The sequence below is a fragment of the Phoxinus phoxinus genome, assembly GCF_949152265.1.
Source record: "Phoxinus phoxinus genome assembly, chromosome: 2".
Lineage (NCBI taxonomy): Eukaryota > Metazoa > Chordata > Actinopteri > Cypriniformes > Leuciscidae > Phoxinus > Phoxinus phoxinus.
In genome coordinates, this window is record NC_136877.1 from 31833410 (window position 1) to 31852094 (window position 18685).

The following is an 18685-nucleotide window of genomic DNA, read 5'->3' on the forward strand; positions in this document are numbered from 1 at the left end:
GACAGACACAAAAGCGGCTGCTAGCATTTGTAGCCTCCGGCGTCTGTTGAGAGGCTGTCAGCGGTCGGTATTGGTCTGCAGCAATTGTAGGTTTGAACCAACACAAAGTGTAGCATTTCTTTGAAGGTGGCCATATGTGAAAGTGAACCCTGGGTGTCTGATCTCAGTCCAACTAAAGATGAACCTGTTCAAGCCAGTTTGAATGCTTAAAGAATGATAGCCTACACAGGTATTTATAAAGCAGAATAAGAGTATCAGCTGTGCAGTGTTACAGTCTGTCAAATAAAGGACCTGTGCACACCAGTTTTTTTTTTTTTTGGTGCAAAGTTTAAAAATACATGCACATACTACATAGTGCTATTAAGACTAAACATACTGTACTACTCAGCACTTAAAAGTAGCTAAACAGTGAGGATTTTTTTTTTACTGCTATCCAGTTGAGGCACTAAATTTTTTACTTGCCCTGCTAGTGCTTTCACTGGACTGAACGAATGTCAGTTTTTATTTTTACAAATATATTTTCATATTTGTTTATTCATATTTCCCATTAAATGTTACAATGACATTTTTACATTGTCTTCACTTTTTTTATTTTTTATTTTCCCATCTATAATGTAAGGAAACTATAGCTATATATAATTTAGACATTTTTTAAATAAATTGGTACTTTTATTTAGCAAGTATGCTTTACATTTTTCAAATGTAAAGTAATTTCAAAAGTAATTTATAATGTTACAAAAATCTATCTCGCATCTTTTGAACTTTGTATTCATCAAAGAATCCTGAAAAATGTTAATAAAATACCAATATTAAGCAACACAACTGTTTAACATTTATAATTATGTGAAATGTTACATGAGCACCAAATCAGAATATTGACACTGAAGACTGGAGTAATTGCTGCTGAACATTCAGCTTTGCAGAATATAAAATATATTCAGATAGTACAGTTATTTTATACACTGTTTTTATTGCATTTTTTATCAAATAAATGTTTTGTTTTCTTGTTGAGCAGAAGAGACTTCTTTCAAAAACAAAAACAAAAATCTTACAGAAAAATTAAAGGTTAACTTAACTTCATAAATTTCTTAAACACTTTTTCATAAACGCAACAACAGACAATATTGCATCTAAAATATAAGTTACTCCTATGAAATCCTTGTTTAATGAACAGTAATATAAAAACAATCACAACTGTTCTTAATATTTCATGATTTTTTTTGTTTTTGAGCTTGTTGTTTAAAATATCATGTACTTTAATGTCATTCAGTTGCTTCAGATCAAACCGGGCAACTTTATAGTTAAATTCAGTGAAGAGACGTAGTGGATGTTCTGGATGCTGTTCTGGTGTTTATGTTGTCGGCATGTTGTTGGCGTGTTGTTTTGTTGTAACTCTTAGCTAAGGCGCAGAGGGTGTCTGTTGTTTGGAGAATGAATTTTGGAGCAGTGCTTTGTTCATAGCTTGTGGGAGGGCAAATGTGAGGTGCTTACATTTACATGTGGGGCAGACACAGATACACACGTGCACGTGGCTACATTAAGCATCATTAGGAGGGTTAACTCATCACTTCAAAAGAGTCAAAGATGGGGAGATTCCCAGAGGAGAAAGGCTGAGAGCCTGTGGTGGATTCTGTTGCTCCCTGTAGAGAGAGAAAGTGAGAGATTGATAGGATGAAGAATGAAAGCAATGAAGTAAAGAACGAAAAGAAAGAAAGGGAAGTGTGTGTAGGTGCGATGTTTTTGGCGTGTGTGATAAATCTTTACGTCTCTCCTGGGTGTAACGTAGCAGCAGACGTAAACAAAGGAAACAAAACAACAAACAGGAAAACAGGAAATGCAGATGTCATCACCCTCCTTCCTATTGTGATGACACAGTTATGATCAGCGGCACACACAGACGCAAAGATGTCAAGTACAAAGCAAGTGGCTTGTGCATGTATGTGGTTACAGAGGTGTGTGTGTGATTTTGTTCTGTGAACGTGTATGTGCGGCTACCTGCGTTCCCTTGTTAGTGTGACCTTAGCGTGGGTGTTTAGTTTTGAAAATCACTCTCACCGCCACATACAAAAGCCCTTCCCCCATCTCCCCACCTCACTGACTCAGGTGACTAGCACACAGTCCCCTCTGTTGCTCTATTCTGCTACTAAATTGCCCACTGATGGATGGATGGAGTTTGATAAATGGATGGACGTCTGGATTGCTGTTGTTTCAGAGCACGCTGATATAATACAGTACACATAGGCCAGAGAGCTGGATAGTGAAGAATGACTGGAGCACAAAACATTTTTGTCCAACAACCACATTTTACAGACTATCAAACACACTTGACTGCTGTTTTTTTCAGACATTGTTAAGTAGATGTCAGCTGCTTGCTATGGTTTGACCTCTTGTTCAAGGACTGGACTTCACCGGCCTAGTTTTCAAAAGCCTTTCAAAATGCTTTGGAGTTTGTTTTTGGTCCTTTTTAAATGGTCCCTGTGTTCAGAAACCAAACACAGCCTGATTACTGTAATGAATGGTGGTTCTAGACACATAAGCATATACCTTATTTTTTTTACTTCGTTGTTGAGTGAGTTCAGTGAGTGAATATTATAATTATGATGTGTAGATGCATGTAGTGAAAATTTTAAAGAAAATTCTATAAAATAATGCTCTATAGAATGACAATTATATTCTATAGAGTATTATATTAAATATGTATTCAAATAGACCATATAATGGTTATTAGCAATAACATTACAAGAATTATAATAATGATAATAATTACCATCTTAATGGATCAGCTAGAATTTTAATGTCAGTGCATCTTTATTATTATTTAGGTATGGCAAGTTTATTTATGTTGCACATTTCTAAGTACACAATGGTAATACATACAAATTTACATACAATAAATCATAACAGATGCATAAGAAATACAAATAAATTCCAGTTAAATCCCATTTAATGTGCAGGGACAACTTTAAATAAACTATTCAAAGGTTGTTCAAACAGTAAAAACACTGGCTTTTTTGTTTTGTTTTTGTTTTTACATTGTTTGAGCTGTGTGTAGTGTCAGTTGATCAACCAATTGTGTGAGTTTGGGCCAGAACCATCAGTTTGTCCAAACAATGGAAGACATAGGTCCCGATTTGGGAAACCCTTTTAAAGACGCTCATTATTTTTGCAGATCTTTTTAGGTGTCTCTAGCGGCGTGGAAATGAAACTCTGCTGCTTTAACGTCTTGACCCTGTGTTGCTCCTTTCAGGTGGAGTTTGAATGGCTGAGGCAATACTGGTTCCAGGGCCGGCGTTACGCTCGATTCTGCAGCTGGTGGACTAAACCCATGGAACAGATGGAGAAAGACTGGAAGGAAATGGAGCGAATGGTAAGAGTGATGGAATGAACTGTAAGAAGGCCTGTACAGAATCTGCGCCCAGATTTCCGCTCAATGCAGTGTCTGACGTTCAGCTGTACATGTGCATGTTTGTTTATCAAACATTTTGGCTAATTTGATTATGCTTTCAACTACCAGTACAGTGTTATAATCCCAGTACTGCTTAACTTAATTTTGCAATATTTAAACCCGCAATCCTTGTGGTAAATGTATGTGGTGTTCATATACTGTGTGGCTGGCCGTTAGACAAAAATCAGGGACATGGAGGAAAGCTGTGTTAACACCATCACCAGTCATCCAACCTAGTCCTCTTTTTCATTACAATTATTATTATTATTTTTTTGTAAGAATATAAGGTTAATTTCACAACTGTGAATATAGAACATAAGCTATACCGTTTATATACAGGGCCTAAAATTAACACTCGCCAAGCGCCAAATGCGATATGAAATGGTGTCAATCGCCAGTTGGCCAGTAAAATTTTTATGAACTCTAAAAATGCACTGTTGTGAGAACATGAATGTGAACAAACGTGAATGCCACTTGGGACAGTTGACGGGCCAATGTTCTTCAGAAAAATCCTCCAGGTGCCGCAAATTCTTTGGTTTTCTTGCATCTTTTGCATTTTTGAACGTTTTCCAGCGGTGACAGTGTATAAAGATGGATCTCAAAATCCTACAGAGCACAACTGAGGGACCGGTACTCAAACTATTAGAAGGTTCAAACATTCACTGATGCTCCAGAAGGAAACACGATGCATTAAGAGCCGGGGGTGTACATTTTTCTTATTTTGTTTAATATCATATTTTTTTCATTTAGTACTGCCCTTCAGAAGCTACAGATTATACTTGAATGTTTCCCAGAAGACAAATTAAGTACAATTTGAATTTACCTTGATCTTCAAATTCAAACAGTTTACACCCCTCAGCTCTTAATGCATCGTGTTTCCTTCTGGAGCATCAGTGAATGTTTTCACCTTTTCAGGACACTGCCTGTCCACATAGTCACCCTTCTGCCTGCAGATGACCCCAGTCTCTGATGCTGGAGAGGATACACCAGAGGTTATTTAAATCTAGGTGATCACAGCTGATCAGTGCTGTCTGTTTGACACATGTTTGATCCATATGTGTGTGTATGTGTTGAGCACACAGCTCTGCTCTCAGGGCTGTAGTTACTTTCAGTAGGGGGCACTGTTGTATCATCATAGTCTGTCTGTCTCTCGCTCTTTGAGCAGTAATCACATCTAATGTGCTTCTGGGGCTAAGGACCAGCTCTTGAGCTGGTCGATGTGTGTGTGTGTGTGTGTGTGTGTGTGTGTGTATGAAGGGGTGAGACAGTCTCAGGCTCACTGTGAGATACCGGTCCTCCTTCTGTCCAGAAACACAATTTAAGTGTGCTGACATCCACCCATCAAAGATGTACAGTTTTGTCTGTAAATACCACGTCATTTTTTTCCCCTCAATTATTTAATTTCAATATATTGAAATAAATATATTATAATAATAATATATATGTTTCAATTCATATTTCGGAAATATCGAAGTTTTTAAAAAAAACCTGTTATATTACTGCCTGCGTATATATTATTTGTAACAAGAATAAAAACAAATAAAAATACACACATTATATCATATATTTTGTTAGCCATAATAAATCATAAATAAACAGGAGAGGAAAAGGAGAAAAATTACAATACCTGCCATATTCATATTCATTCTAAACATTTAAAGACCTTTTTTAAATATTTGTATTTCTTTTCATTTCTTTTTTTATATGATTTATGTTGGAATTGTGGGTTCCTTTTACCCGAGTTTAACCTGATCAAGCTATTTTCTGCATTTTATTAGTTGTACAAATATTAAATTTGTAGGATTGTTCGAGCTTGAATAAATAGCTCATGAATGTGAAAGCACTTAGAAAATAAATATTCATTTGAATTTCTAATATCTGATATTTTCATGGCCGATTTAAATTCATTTAAGTATGATTTCGAGAGACAGTCATGGCATTTAACAGGGACATGTGTTTATCTAGATTCTAGGGAATTGTCTCGTTGGCCTTCCTGCACTTCTCTTGATTTTTCTGCAGTCTGAGCAGGTCCAGGGTTGGCTGGTCTGTGTGTTTCTCTGTGTGTTCACCCTCTTCCTGCTGTTTATTAAAACCGCTCCTCTCCCATGGGGGTTTTTCTCTTTCGTTTTCCTTCTTTCTCTTTTCTTGTGTCTCCCTCTCTTGCTCTTCAGGCTGTTGTGATGCAAATTTTCACCCCTCCATTTGAATGACATCCTGATAAAACAAGTCTCTCTCTCTCGCTCCCTCTCTCTCTCTCTCTGACTGTCTCTCCCCCCCTTTCTCTTTCTCTCTCTCTCTTTCTCTCTCCAACCTGTACCTCATGAATTAATGTGAACTGCTTAATGGAAACAACATAGGAGAAATGGTGGAAAATAGAAAAGAAGAAAGAAAAGAGTAAAGATAGCCATTTAAATGTGCTCTGATAAGATGAGGTAAATGTTATCAAACATCAGGTCTCAGGTCCTCTCCTCAATTTCTCTCTCTCTCTCACACACACACTGGGTGAACGTCGGGTCCCTACAGAGAAGCTATCGTACTCCTCATACACCACTGACATTTATTTAGGCTTTTACCAGTGACACTTTCTTTCTCTCCCTCTATCAGTCTGTCTATCCTGGCACAGGAGAGATAGTTGGCTATATGCAAAATATTTTAAATACCACCCAGGCATTTTTTTAATTCTTTTCTTTAAATTCAGGGCTGAGAGTGAGACCGGTCTATTAACAATATCACAGGTTTGTTCTGGTTTTTTAGGTCTAATTTGTCACTTTTCCCACTTCTGTCGCTCAGAGCGTCACATCAAAAAGCTTTTTTCCTCTCTAACTGCATCTATTCTGTCTTTCCTCCACATACGCCGTCATCAAATATTGTGTGCTGAAACATTTATTTTCAGACTGAATAGAAACTATTATGCGTTTATGTGAACAGTGATCCATTTAGATGCATCTTCTGTTCCTTTTCGCTGGTGTTTGTGTTGGTCTTTATTTGTGTGCGTGTCGATTCATGCACAATGACCGTTTCATAATTTCATCCTCTCCGTCCAATGAAAGAAACCGAGCGAGCGAGAGAAAGCGAGCAATCATGACTGCAGGGGTCACCATTGATATCTGATTACGTTATTGACCTAGCGTGCGCGTGTGTGTGGCAGACAGGAAGGTAAAGACCTCTCTCCCCAGCGAGAGAGTGAGAGTGAGGGTCAATGTAAATGTTATTGCAGTGTGAGCTCATTTGATCAAAGCCACTGAAAGGTTAAGCGAATCCAATCTGGTTTAGTGTGTCTGAGGGTAGGGGGTGTATATGTGTGTGAGGGCAGCAGAGAGAGAGAGAGAGAGAGAGAGGCGGACGCAGTGAGGGGATTATCGTATAGCCGCTGAAATGCTGGATGTGGTGCGGAGCGCTTCTCTCTGTCTCTAATGCGTTTAGACAGCAATTGGCCTTAATAACCTTTATTGACTTCACTAGGTCAGTGCCAAGGATCTAATTATTCAAGTGTATCAATTTCATCTAGTTTAGAGCTGCCTCGTTCTGATAATTATTTTAAGGTCGACCGGGGCAATTAATCTCTATTCACTTATTTGATGAGTTTGTAAAACATTATAAATGTAAGGGCTTTGCTGTGCATTTTTATCATAATAATATTCCAGAATGCCTTTCGCATGCAGGACCACTGTGGATTTCCCTTCGTAGATCATGTGGCAGTTATACATTATAGATTGTGTGTGTGTATATGATCAATCATATACATATACATACCGGTATGTGTGTGTTTTGTTTGTAACTATAGCTTTTCTAGTTTTTGCTTAATTATTTGTAATTAAAATATTCAAATATTGCATTAGATAGTTATATATCATAATACAAACAATGATAATAATATGTATAAATAATATACATAATACAAATAATACCATATGGTGCATAATACATCTGAGTATTTTCTAAATCAGCAGTCAGACACAAAAACAAAGGCATGATCGGGCCATTTCTTTCGCCTTTGTTTTTCTCTGAGCAGTTTTCTCTTGTCAGATCAAAATGAACCACAGATCTATTTACCTGTGTTTCTCCTTTCAGCTCGCCTGCTTAAATAACATCAGAAATTACCTCCCAATTTCTCTTATTACACTTATAAACTGTAAATAAAAGGCTTCTAATAAATTTCACAGTAAGGGGTGGTTTTTATTGGAGAATGAGGGGAAAAATGGGAAGAAAAGAAGCAGGAAAAGGGGGGCGAGCAGGAAAACACTGTACAGTAGAATTTGCGGGCAAAAGGTATTTATGATTCCCTTTGAAGTCCTTATTGAACAGGGTAAGCTGAATTTTAGCAGGCCGTCATAGTGGGGAGGGTAAATACTTAAACCCCTTTAGAGAATTTCATGCGCTGATATGCCACTTGCAGGCTGTGTGTTTGTGTTTTCTACCTACAGAGAGAGAGAGGGAGAGAGGGGTCGCTGGCTTTGTACCTGCATACAGAAGCTTTTACAGAATCTTTAGGCAGGCAGGGAGACTGGTGGGTCTGTTTGTGTGTTCTTTTGGTGTCAGGGATGGAATCTTTAGGAATAAATATTGTTGGACAATTTTTTATATTCTTTTTTTATTTTTTTTTATTTTTACTCAGCCCAGTTAAACACTATAGGCTAACAGACAGTTATATATCCCACCAACAATGCTGAAGAATCTATTGCTGTGTTGATAAAATATTTTGAGGTGTAACTAATCACTGGATTTACCATTGGTTGCCAGATTAGTGGAGTAAAATGTTTTAGACATGATGTTTGGTTGATAGTTTACATGCTGTTACATGCTGCCAGAATAAGCTGCAGACTAGGCCAGACTTCATGTCAATTTTGTCTGGTTTTAATACCCGTTTATACAAGATCCTTAGTCCCTGATATACTTCCCCCCCCTTTTTTTCACATGCATATTTGACATCTTTTTGTATAAAACTTGAAAACTGTTCATCTTTTGTAACATTTATAAATGTATTGAATAAAAGTATTCCTTTCTTTAAAAAAAAAAGTACTGACCCCAAACAAGCTAAGGCTTACACTTCTACATTCTTTCAGATCTGTTGAAAAGAAATTTAAGCAAAATACACACTATTTTAGTATGCAATATTGTTTGTTTTTATATGGTTTTCATATTCATATGGTTTCATATCCCCACTAGATTTCAACAGGCTTGGAATGACAGTCATTCCCAAACTTTGACCATGTTTATGTTCTAATTTTGCTCAGTTGATTATGTTTTCAGTTAGAAATAAGAGTGTACTTCATTTAACATTTATACTGTTTAAATGCATTTCCATAAATTTCCACCATTTTCAGCCCAGAAAATGCGTAAAAGAAAAAGATCCGCAGAATCTGTCCGTGTGTAGTTTTCAGTATTGTCATGTGCAGGTGTGTGGTTATGTGCAGATGGCTCAGTGTTGTTCTGCTGGTGTTGAGTGTAACTCGGCGTGTGCTGGAGCAGATGCTGTCTGACAGCCGCTGAACTCTTTGAAGTAGATTTTTTTTTTTTTTTTCTTAGAAAACCAATAAGTGCCTTATAATGCCTGATCTGTCTTATCTCCTGAAACCCTCCTCACACTCTCGGTTTATTAAGTGCTTTGTTTATTTATTTATTTACTCTGCAGTTTTTCCGGCTCGCTCCTTGATCAGCAAGATAAGCGGCTGAAGAAAGAGGAATAAGATCTGGAATTACAGACCGTGACTGATTAATCACTACTGTGGATACACACACACAAACACCGCATATATGCTTCATTAAATTCTACAGAGGAACACAGATGTGCACAAAACTCAGTTTACTACCTTATTTAGTAGATACGTCTTTGTATATCACTAATGTTTCTGTCTCTCTCCCAGTGTTATTTATGACCACAAATTTTGATTTAGTTTAGTATTTTGACTAAAATGCCATTTTAGTTTGTCATATTTTAGTCATCTGAATTGTTTTAGTTTTCGTCTAGTTTTAGTCAGCTACATACCATAAGATTTGAATCGACTAAATCTACAGTAATTGGACATTTTAGAGAAATGCTTCATTGATGCGTTACAATCTCATTATATACTCCTGTAGAAAACATCTACCTGTTAATATGAATGATATTAAGGTTTGCACATGCGATACAGACACATATTTAACTGCTGTGACATAACATGTCTTAATTTACCTTAAAATTAAATGAAAGTTATTATACATAACTTGCATACAACAATCTTTATTATTTCAATCAGACAAAAATAAAAAGAGATGAATTCTTATTAAAGCTATTAAAGTTACTCAGTCAAGAGCACTGAGTGATTTCCTCTTTTTCGTTTGTTGTTTGATGCATGCAGGTTTATTAGACTGCTGTCACTTTAAGGCTGGATGCACACTGATACACCTCCGATATTCTCCCAACGGTTTACGTTCACTTAAGACATAACTGCCTTTGTTTATGTGAATACTCGCCAAGACATTTTGTCATAATTATGTGTATTTGTCCGTTCAAATGCGAAAATACACGAAAGAGAGCTCAATTCAGTACTCGTGCGCTGACAGAGAGGCAGCTTTCTGTGTGCGGCGCACAGAAAACCGGACTGAGTTGAGCTCTCTTTTGTCATCACACTTTTTCAGATTTATGTCTGCTCTCCTCTTTCTCTCAGACGTTTGCATTTTTGAACGTTTTATGATGGATGCAGCAAGTGCATGCCAATTTATGTCCCGCCGGGTAGATCATCACGTTACCAGTTACAGTTCAAATCTACCACGCAAGACATCAGTTCTCTTCCCAAATTGTCCCTTCCTAACATTTTCCTAACATAATCGTTGATGATTTTTGTCATAGTTTTTGCCATTTAAAACTAGTTTTTATTTAGTTATCATTTAGTTTTCGTCAGGGAAAAATTTAATTGACGAAAATGATGACGAATATTATTCGTCAACTAAATTAACACTGCTCTCTGCTCTATCCTTTCTTTTAATTCCTTAGAGTCACCAGGTTGGCTATCATGTCGGGGCTCTTAACCGAGTTAAACCACGGTTCAGAACAATGAGGGGAAGAATGGGAGATCCTGATGCCAAGCCACTGTAAAATTGTAGGATTCGCTTGAAAAATTGCAAAGAAAGAAAGGAATTATAAAGACGATATTGCAGATAATTCAAGAGGTTTTAGGAGAGAAGGTAGAGAAAGAAGAGGATATAAAAGGAGACCTACAGAGCGAGAGCGAGAGTGTGTCTCTCCGTGTGAAGACGTGCTACGCAGAAGTGCAGCCTGGTGGCTGATGCATGCTCAGAAGTTGCAGTCTTTGTGTTTGTTTTTGTGTTTGTTTGTTTGTTTGAGTTTGGACAGAAGTTGAGAGCGAGGGATGACACTCTGGCTGAGATGAATAGACACAGATGTGTTTGATAGTAAACACTCTCTCCTTCTCCAAGGGGAAATGTTCCTGTAGAAATGTGTTATGATCCCCCCCCCCCCCTCTCTCTCTCTCTCTCTCTGGCGGGCTGTTTAGTATGGTGCGGTGGAAAGTGGCTGACGATTTTGGGATTAGAAAGCAAATTCAGCATCTAACACTGAAATGAAGCAGGCTTGACCACAAGAAAGTCAAATCATATGTTATTGGCGAGGACTCTTGAAATTGTAGCAGATTGGTTCTGAATGATGATTCAAGCCTTCTGATCTTCGAACCTTTAGAACTCATGCAAATCTACTGAGTTACAAAATGCCTTTTTATGTTTTTTTATTTTATTGTATTGAGTGTAAATGATAAGGTATTAAGTAAAATATTTGAAATTTAAGTCATAATTTGAGCTCATGGGCATGTATAACAGTATCAGAAAAGTAACAACATTTTACTGTCATATCTTTTTGTATACTCTTAAGACTATATATATATATATATATATATATATATATATATTGTACACTTTACAATAAGATTTAACTTGTTAACATTAGTTAACTACATTAGTTAACATGAACTAAGAATGAACAATTCATCTTCTGCATTTATTAATCTTAATGTTTACTACTATATTTTTTTTAAATCAAAATTTATATCTGTTAACATGAATGCTTTATGAACATTTTTTTTATAAACTCACATTAATAAATGCTGTACATAGATATTGCTCATTGTTAGTTTGTTTGTTAATTCATTAACTACTGTTAAAAATTAGACCTTATTGTAGTGTTACCACATTATCATAATCATCACAATGGATTTAAGAATACTTTTTTGTTTTGTTTGTTTATTTATTTACAATTTTCATACAGATACTCTTTCAATTAGACATCAAAACAAAGTGTTTTTTAAAAAAAAAATGTCAATGTCAATAAATTATAACCCTCTAGATTGCACAGCAGCTTTGTATAATAGTGTAAAAAATATGTATAATATAATAAATATATATATTATTATTATAATAATAGTAAACAAATAAAACAATAATTAAAAAATTGAATAATCACAGAGTAGTTGTTGGAAAAGGCTTAAAAGAAAGTGTTTCTGATAAAATGAATTAATTTACATTTGCCCGATTTCACAGGCTTAAGCCTAGTCCCAGACTAAAATGCATGTTTGAGCTTTCTTAACTGAAAGCAACTTGCACTGACCCATCTTAAAACATGTCAGTACTATTGTTTTGTCTCAAGATGCACACCAGTAATGTTTTTTCTTTTTCTAAGGCATGTTTATTACAACTATAATGTCCTAATTTAACAAAAGCCGACTCCTGGCTTTATCTAAGCCTTGTTTGTGAAACCAGGTCATTGTGTTATGAGGCAATGCATTATGAACAGGCTTTATGCCTTATGAGGAGAAGGTTGTATGCTTTTATGAATAGGTTTTGCTTGTACGGGCGAAAAACATTATTTACCCTGCTCTTTCCTATGTTGTACTCAATGTGAGTGTCTGTTTCTATCCGTTTACCCACTAATATCATACTTGCATGTCATAGCGAATGATTCCTGCACATATGTCTTAAGGCATTCTAGCTGGAGGTATTAAGCTATCCGATTTTGGAAAGAAAATTATTTTATTTGTTACACTTACTCATATGTATAACTAATGCACTGGAAAAAATGTGTCCTGCTATACAAGAGCCCCCAGGCTTCCCAAAACCACTGATGCATATTACTTTATTCACTTCACTACTGATATTTTCAGCATTTAGATGACATATAAATTACACAACACCGTGTATCCTATAACATCATAAATTGTAGTCGGTACAACTTGTGTTGGGTTTCGTTCTTTTAGCGGCTAGCCAACCTTAATCGTTCTCCCCAATGTCGCATTTCAGCCACCGTAGAAAAAAGACATGTAATGAAAATGGCTTCAGGTCTGTGTGATGGTAATCTCTGCCTAGAGTTCACATTCTTTAAGTGCTGAAAATGAATCTGTGTGGAGTGAGGAGAGAGTAAGGTTTTGGCCTCGCTCCCACTGCCAAAAGCTTTCACTGGCAGGAGAATCGTGGGTACAAGATGCTAATCTCTAATCTCCAATCAGCAGGCAGATCCAGAAGGAGATGGAGGTGGAGAGAGATGAGGCATATGTGTGTATGACATATGTTTGTGTATGACAGAGAGTGGAAGTGGGTATGAAGTCACAACGAAAGTGATACATTCAAGAGCTTTGAGAACAGCAAAAGTATTTTAAAGACATTTGTGCAAAGCTGAATTTCCAGCAGCCATTACTCTTCAGTGTCACATGATCCTTCAGAAATCATTCTAATGTCCTGATTTGCTGCTCAAGAAACATTTCTTCTTATTGGCAATGAGTTGTGCTGCTTAATATTTTTGTGAAAACGTCATATTTAATGTAATGGTGGTGCTATGATACAGTGATCGCAGATAAGTCCATGATGCTTTTATATATCATGTTACTAAATTACTTTTTTTCATGTACCATGGTTTTCCAATTTACTTCAAAGACCACCAAAAACGTTTTTCCATAAACATGATATTACCACAATACATTTATTTGATTTATTAGTATGTAAGTGTTTTTCTAGTCATACTGTTTATTATTATCAGTGCTAAGTTGTGCTTCGTGTCGTGAGTTACTTTTTTTTGGTAATCACTGAATATATTTGAGTTTTTTTGTTTTTTTTTAATGGAACCGCTCTGCAAGAGCAAGATTTGTGGAGCTCCTATTACATACTGCAAGAATGGTAGAATCATTAAACTCTCAATCTCTAGACACATTAGGCAGCAGATTTGGTGTTTGGAGATGTTATCAAGTGCTTTTGGTTAGCAGTCGCCTTTTTAAAACTTTCCCACCTAAAAGAGACTGAGAGAGAGAGAGAGAGAGAGAGAAAGAGAAACTGAGGCAGAGAAAGAAACAAATCACAAAGCTTTTAGCCTTTGCCTCATTAGCTCAAGCAAAAAGCATATGTCCAGTTGCCTTTGGCTAGAGGACTCACAATCCCCAGCACAAAAGCCTGTGGCCCACAGAGCTGCCCCACAATGCCTTCAAACGCTCTCACTTGTTGCGTATGGCTCTTCAGCAGCTGGGTTTCTATTATCTGTCCCCTCCTCTGTCCTCGGACACATTGCTGTGATGTTGTGAACACATTTTTCTAATGTTTTACACTTCATATAATCCATTCTCTCAGCGTGCTGGCTCTGAGGGGAGAGGTAATTGATGAGCCTCAGAGAGATCAGAGGGTCAATGTGGCTGAAAGGCCAAAAAACACACACACACACACACACACACACACGCACACACACACACACACACACACACACACACACACACACGTATATATTGTCTCTGCTCTATACTTTTAACATGACGTGTGATTCAGTCTTCATAGTACTCTGCTGTAGTCGTACCCTTACAGTGCTACATCGACTGGGGTGATGACCATCTGCCCGTACAAAATAGAACTCCCCCAAAAACATGTCCCACCAGCAACAGATAGTGAGATTTGTGTCTGTGCATGGGCACAGAAGGCCCCAAATAACAAAACAATGAAGACAAAATGTATTCAAACTCATTTTTTTGTTTGGCGAATAGTACTGGAAAAGATGAATTGCTGTACACCTTTGGTTACTTATTACTCTGCTGACTTCATAAATCCACTAAAACATAGTTGACTTTAGCTGTTTGCGTCATGGTCAGAGTATGTACTGCATTTGAAGAAGAATTTGCTTCTTCAGTGTTGAAGTATTTTATATTGGTATTAAAGTTCATGTGTTTGAATACAATTTTGTATGCGCCATGTTGCCAGAACTTACCACTGTCATGTGACCTACAATGCCAGTTGTGTCACTGTTCTTTAACACTGAATACTTGTCTCCTGTGGCCTCATGGGATAGTAAATAGACCATCGGCTCAGAATCTTAACGGAATAAATATTATACATCTACTGTTTTATGAATACTTCTTCTTATTCAGAGTTCGTTTCAAGTAAAGTCTGCATCATTTGTTTGTAGATTACGTGTATGTCTAATGCTATGGATTTCATATATTTCATATCAATACATGTTGTCCCAGACCTGTATGACATTCTTTATTCTGTGGAGAAAAAAATATATATTTTAAAGAATGTTGGTAACTAATCTGATAAAAAAACAAGAAAAAATATTTAAAATGATATCCGGGTGAGTAAATGATTCATTTTGGGTGAACTCTCCATTTAAGAAATAAGATTTAAGAAATAAGTTTAATGCGCATTTAAAATGATCTATGACTGTATGAAAACATACACCCTCATTGATTGATACATACATGCTGATATTTCACACACACTAATGTCCATCCCATCTGTCCATCAAACAGAAAAACCTACTGACATAAATTAAAATTATGATTTCTTTATCTTGTGTTTATCACATTGCCTATGTTTTACAAAGTCATAAAATACAGTCTAGCTGTGTGTGGTTTGTCAAACGTAGGTTTTCTAAAGAATGCCCCCTGGCTGCTATGCGTTTTAAGTTCTCATGTCATACGTTATCTTAGTGTCTCCTGTCTGACGTTAGCTGTTCAGGTTTCTGTAGGTATTTTGGATGGCCTTTCTGCTATTGGTTGGCTGGTGTACCTGCCACACAGTCCTGGCGAGTGTGCATGCGTGTTTATACTTCCCCTCTGTTAGTGTGGGGTAACCCGAAGTGTGTTTCCTTGTACAAATACACACGCCGCCTCTGTTAGTCACTTGCCCTCTCTCTCACCCTCTTCACTGTGGTCCTGAACCCAGGAGCACTGCACAACATCACCCAGCTGACGACAGCTACCGTCATTCAGGGGTAAACAAGGGCACACACACAGATAAGGTGAGCATATATTGGGTGGTAAACGTAAGTTGGTTGTGTAAATTTCTCTCATCAACCCACCTTGTAAACACATAACACATAGTCTCTCTATCTCACACACAGACACACACACACGCAGACGATCATGAGTCACTGTTGTTGTGTGATCTATGTTTAGTCTGATGTGATTCAACTGACCTTGTGACCCCATAGTCAGAGTTAGTCTTGGCAGACTCTTTCACCCAGCTCTTTCTTACACAGGATGACTCGAACAGGTAACGACCGCTGACAGGTAATGCTTTAGTGAGAGACAGAAGTGCTGTCTCACGGATGAACAAGGGATAAAAAGAAATAAAGAAAAGGAAATCGCTGTGAAACATTTGAGGTGAACCAACGCTGAGAGCACTTTTTGCGTATGCTTTCTCAGCTGTCAATCATTTTAGCTCCTGCTGCTGAGGAAGTTTGGCATTTTACATTTTTATAAAAGAAAAGAAAACTCCTATACCTTTAAAATAATGTATACAAATATTTTTTATAATGTTTATATTTATTTTTTATATACTGAAACGGGTGGATTTACAAACGGCTCCTCTTTTGTTAGAACGAATAGGAAATCATAGTTTCTTAAATCTGTTGCACTTGGCATTAACATGCGACCTGTATCCAGATGTTGTCCACATACACATTGACAAGGAATGTTATCCGATCAGCGTGTCCAGGTTCGGAGTTGGTCAATTGGTCCCCAATTGTGATCGGATCTCAGTGTAATGTAAACGCAATCCAGCCATCGTGTCTGCATTCACAGGTGGACGTCTTATAAATCCCCACCCAGTCTCCCCACGTAGCTGTCAGAAAATAATATCCAGACGCAGTTTAGAAATGAAACTTATTTGAACCTTACAATAAATCCTTTTCAATCCTTAAAACAGATTATTTAGACTTAGCCTACATTATACTGTGTGTGTCATTTTTCATTTTAATTGTGCAACATTGTCTGAACGATGCGATCACTTGTACAATCACAGTTAGTCATGAGATCTTAAAGGGCACCTATTTGAACATAAATGTGTGTTGGCAGTGTGTGTACACAACCACCCTATAATGATAAAAATCCAACCAGTGTTTTTTTTTTTTTTTTTTAAATCCCCTTAACTCATAAGCACTGTCTCAGAACGAGCTGTTCTCAGAATCAATGCAATGTGACGTAGAATTGCACAAGCCCCGCCCACGACTGTTGATTGACACTGCAGTTTGACCATAGACCCGCCCGTGAGCTGGACACAGTCGTGAGCTGGACACAGTCCGCCATTGTTTCGACGCTGGAACAACTGTAGAATGTCTCCGAAAGCGATTAAGGTGTTTTGTTTTTTGGACGTTAGAATAAACATACTGTAGCAGTCTTCATTTACTCTCATTGTTACTCGAGGATTGATCAGTACAACTGCTCTCGTGATCCAGCTTACAGTCCCCGGAGACAGGACTAACGTTACTGATCACGGCAGAAATGAAAGTGAGAGCGAGCACTTTATGACAGCTCGAGCTCATCGAGTCGTTTTACAGATATACAGTTTACCAGTTTATAAAGCACCCACTGAAAAGGTGTGTATATATTTGTTTACTGTTAGTTGTTTTGTGTACTTCGCTTGTAACGTTATGTTCCATGATAATGAAAGAGAGAGAGTTTATGGATAAGACTTAATGCACACTTCTTATACTGTGTTTATTCTTAGTGATTTTCTGCAGTAAAACTAACGCTTCATCTTGTGTGTGATGTACAATAAGCTTAATTGAACTCATCAGTATATTTTGGTCATCATTCAGACAGGGTCTACTACAGCAGGCTTGTATTAATAGTGGAGCAGATGGCATATAAGTTATAAACGTAATTAAAATAAACATACCTATTCATACGCACATACACATCTATTCAGCATATATTCTCTATCTCTGTGGGTGTAAACGCAGCCTAAGGGTCTGACCCATGTCAGGAATACAGTAACAGTGGCAATTGTTATCGTTTAGTGTTTCAGCACCATTTACAGCTCCAACTTCTGTTTACATCACTCAAGTTTGCTCTGCGTGGATGTATTTTTCTGTCCAGTGATGTGGTGTGTCTCAGCCTTGAAATGATTTCGCCTATGTTTTAGTGGTATGTTCGCAGGGGTTGTTTAGGAATATGACCATGCCAAAGGAATGGTCTCCAGGAGAAATCAACAGTCATCCAAATGAGAAGTGCCCTTTTGGGATTTCTGACTCTCCTCGGATCCTTGTGATAGTTTCTTACGAATGAGAACTTTTAAAAACCGTCTGCCAACTTTGAGCCATCGGCAAGTGTCTCTTGGGCTAGTTTTTGCTGTGTGTTCCACACGTCGGCTCTTGTCTGGCTCATGTCGGCAGCAGTTTGCCTGATTCATTATGTTGAATTGGCGTCGGGCCGTCAGTGAGTGTGGGAACTCTGATTGGATGTTCAGTTTAGCAACCGAGTCTGTGCACGAGAATTAAAGCGAAAGTGACGAAATAGAATAAGTGAAGACGGCATAGACTGAAGGCTGATCTAATGGTATCTTACTCAAGCATTCCAAAACAACGAATATTTTCATAACAACATGAGCCGCTTAGAATGAAGAAAGTTATCAACAAAACTGATATTCAAAATGGTAAGCAAGCACTACTTTGTTTTGTATAGCTGCGTATATCTCTTATATCCTTGTTCCAGTTTCTCATTTTGAATAATGATTATAGACTATTGATACCGGCTGATATAGACCGTTTCTTACACGCAGGCGCAGATTGCATGTGAGTTTGCAATCGGCTGTAGACGGTGCTGTGTGTTCAAGCGCAGTTTTTTGGTCCAGATGCAGCTGGCGCAAGGCGACAACACCATCGGTTTTCGTCAGCGCTAGTTCTTTGAAGTCGGATTGGTGTGTCCCAGGATTTAACCGATCAAAACCTGTAGAAATTATGTCAACTTATCTTCCACATGCCTATAAGTATTGTTTTTT

The 18685-nt window shown here is 37.4% G+C and overlaps 1 protein-coding gene across 3 annotated transcripts in view; it reads left to right on the plus strand.

Annotated features, from left to right (window-relative positions):
• fto (FTO alpha-ketoglutarate dependent dioxygenase) overlaps positions 1-18685 on the plus strand; it is a 177003-nt gene that overhangs the window by 37162 nt on the left and 121156 nt on the right. For all 3 annotated transcript variants that reach the window (XR_013796718.1, XR_013796719.1, XM_079605422.1), the window contains exon 7: positions 3248-3367. Coding sequence is in view for 1 of the 3 variants with exons in the window: in XM_079605422.1 (XP_079461548.1) it covers positions 3248-3367 (120 nt within the window). In the remaining 2 variants the exon portion in view is untranslated. The remainder of the gene's footprint in view (positions 1-3247; positions 3368-18685) is intronic.